Genomic DNA, 929 nt, shown 5'->3' on the forward strand with positions numbered 1-929 from the left:
AAGATCCCTTCCCACCCAAACCATTCCGTGATTCGATGACATACGTTTATCCCAGATGATAAGACGCAAGGTGTTGTCCGGCCCAGCGCGGTGGTGCTGCCCACGTAGCCAGTGACTGAGAAAATGGCTGGATTTTGGGGAGAGCAGGAGGGAGGGGAAGGGGAAGGAGAAAGAAACCAGATTTTCTCTGTTCGTCCCCCCCCTCCAGGTGCCAGACGCCGCGGTCACTGCCATCCTCAACCACGCATGTCTCCCTCACCTCCAGCTCCCCACGCGCCGCCACGATGCCAGCTCAGGAGTGACGTCCCGGACCCCCCCGTCCCCCGCACCGCCTCGCAGCGAGGACTGTGCCCCGCCGACCGGCGAGGAAGGGGCTCCAGCCGGCAGCATCTCCACCGGTCCCAATTCGTCTTTGTCTTCAGCTACTTTGTGTGCGCGTGTGTTTGTGTGAGACGCTCACAAACAGCCCCCGGGGTGAGGGGAGCTGCCCCCTCCTTCCCTCTGCGCCCCCCATCCCCCCCTTTCCTCCTCCCCGATCTGGATCTGTCACTTTATTTATTTAACGTATTTATTTATGGAGTGGTTGATGCGCAGTCAGGAGGCGCGTTCGGACTGGAGGACGCCCAGGGCTGGCGGCTCCTCGGGTACGCTCAGCTCCCAGCCCTCCCCACGCCGCCGCCGCAGCCCCCGCGCAGGGGCTGGGGCACGGGGACACCACCGGGGTGGGCACCGCCGGTGTACTGCCCACCGTCAGACTCTGTGAAGCCGGCAGGAGAGGGCACGTGCCCCTCGCTGGTGGCTTTGGCAGAAGGTGAGGCAGCCCTGGACTCTGGTGCTGCATTTGCTCTGCTGGATCCCAGGGAACGTGGCGATTTCTGCAGGGATTTGGAGACTTCGTGGTGGCAGCACCTTGCGCTGGGCTTGTCAGA

The 929-nt window shown here is 63.3% G+C and overlaps 1 protein-coding gene across 2 annotated transcripts in view; it reads left to right on the plus strand.

Annotated features, from left to right (window-relative positions):
- Nucleotides 1-577, plus strand: part of KIF3C (kinesin family member 3C) — an 11,046-nt gene extending 10,469 nt beyond the window's left edge. The window contains exon 8 of one of the 2 annotated variants that reach the window (XM_074582229.1): nt 209-577. In XM_074582229.1, coding sequence (XP_074438330.1) covers nt 209-302 — 94 coding nt within the window. In that variant the 3' untranslated portion in view covers nt 303-577. The remainder of the gene's footprint in view (nt 1-208) is intronic. The other variant, XM_074582228.1, reaches the window with a different exon arrangement.
- Nucleotides 578-929: the final 352 nt, after the last annotated feature.

This window comes from Larus michahellis, chromosome 3, assembly GCF_964199755.1.
Source record: "Larus michahellis chromosome 3, bLarMic1.1, whole genome shotgun sequence".
NCBI classification, from domain to species: Eukaryota; Metazoa; Chordata; class Aves; order Charadriiformes; family Laridae; genus Larus; species Larus michahellis.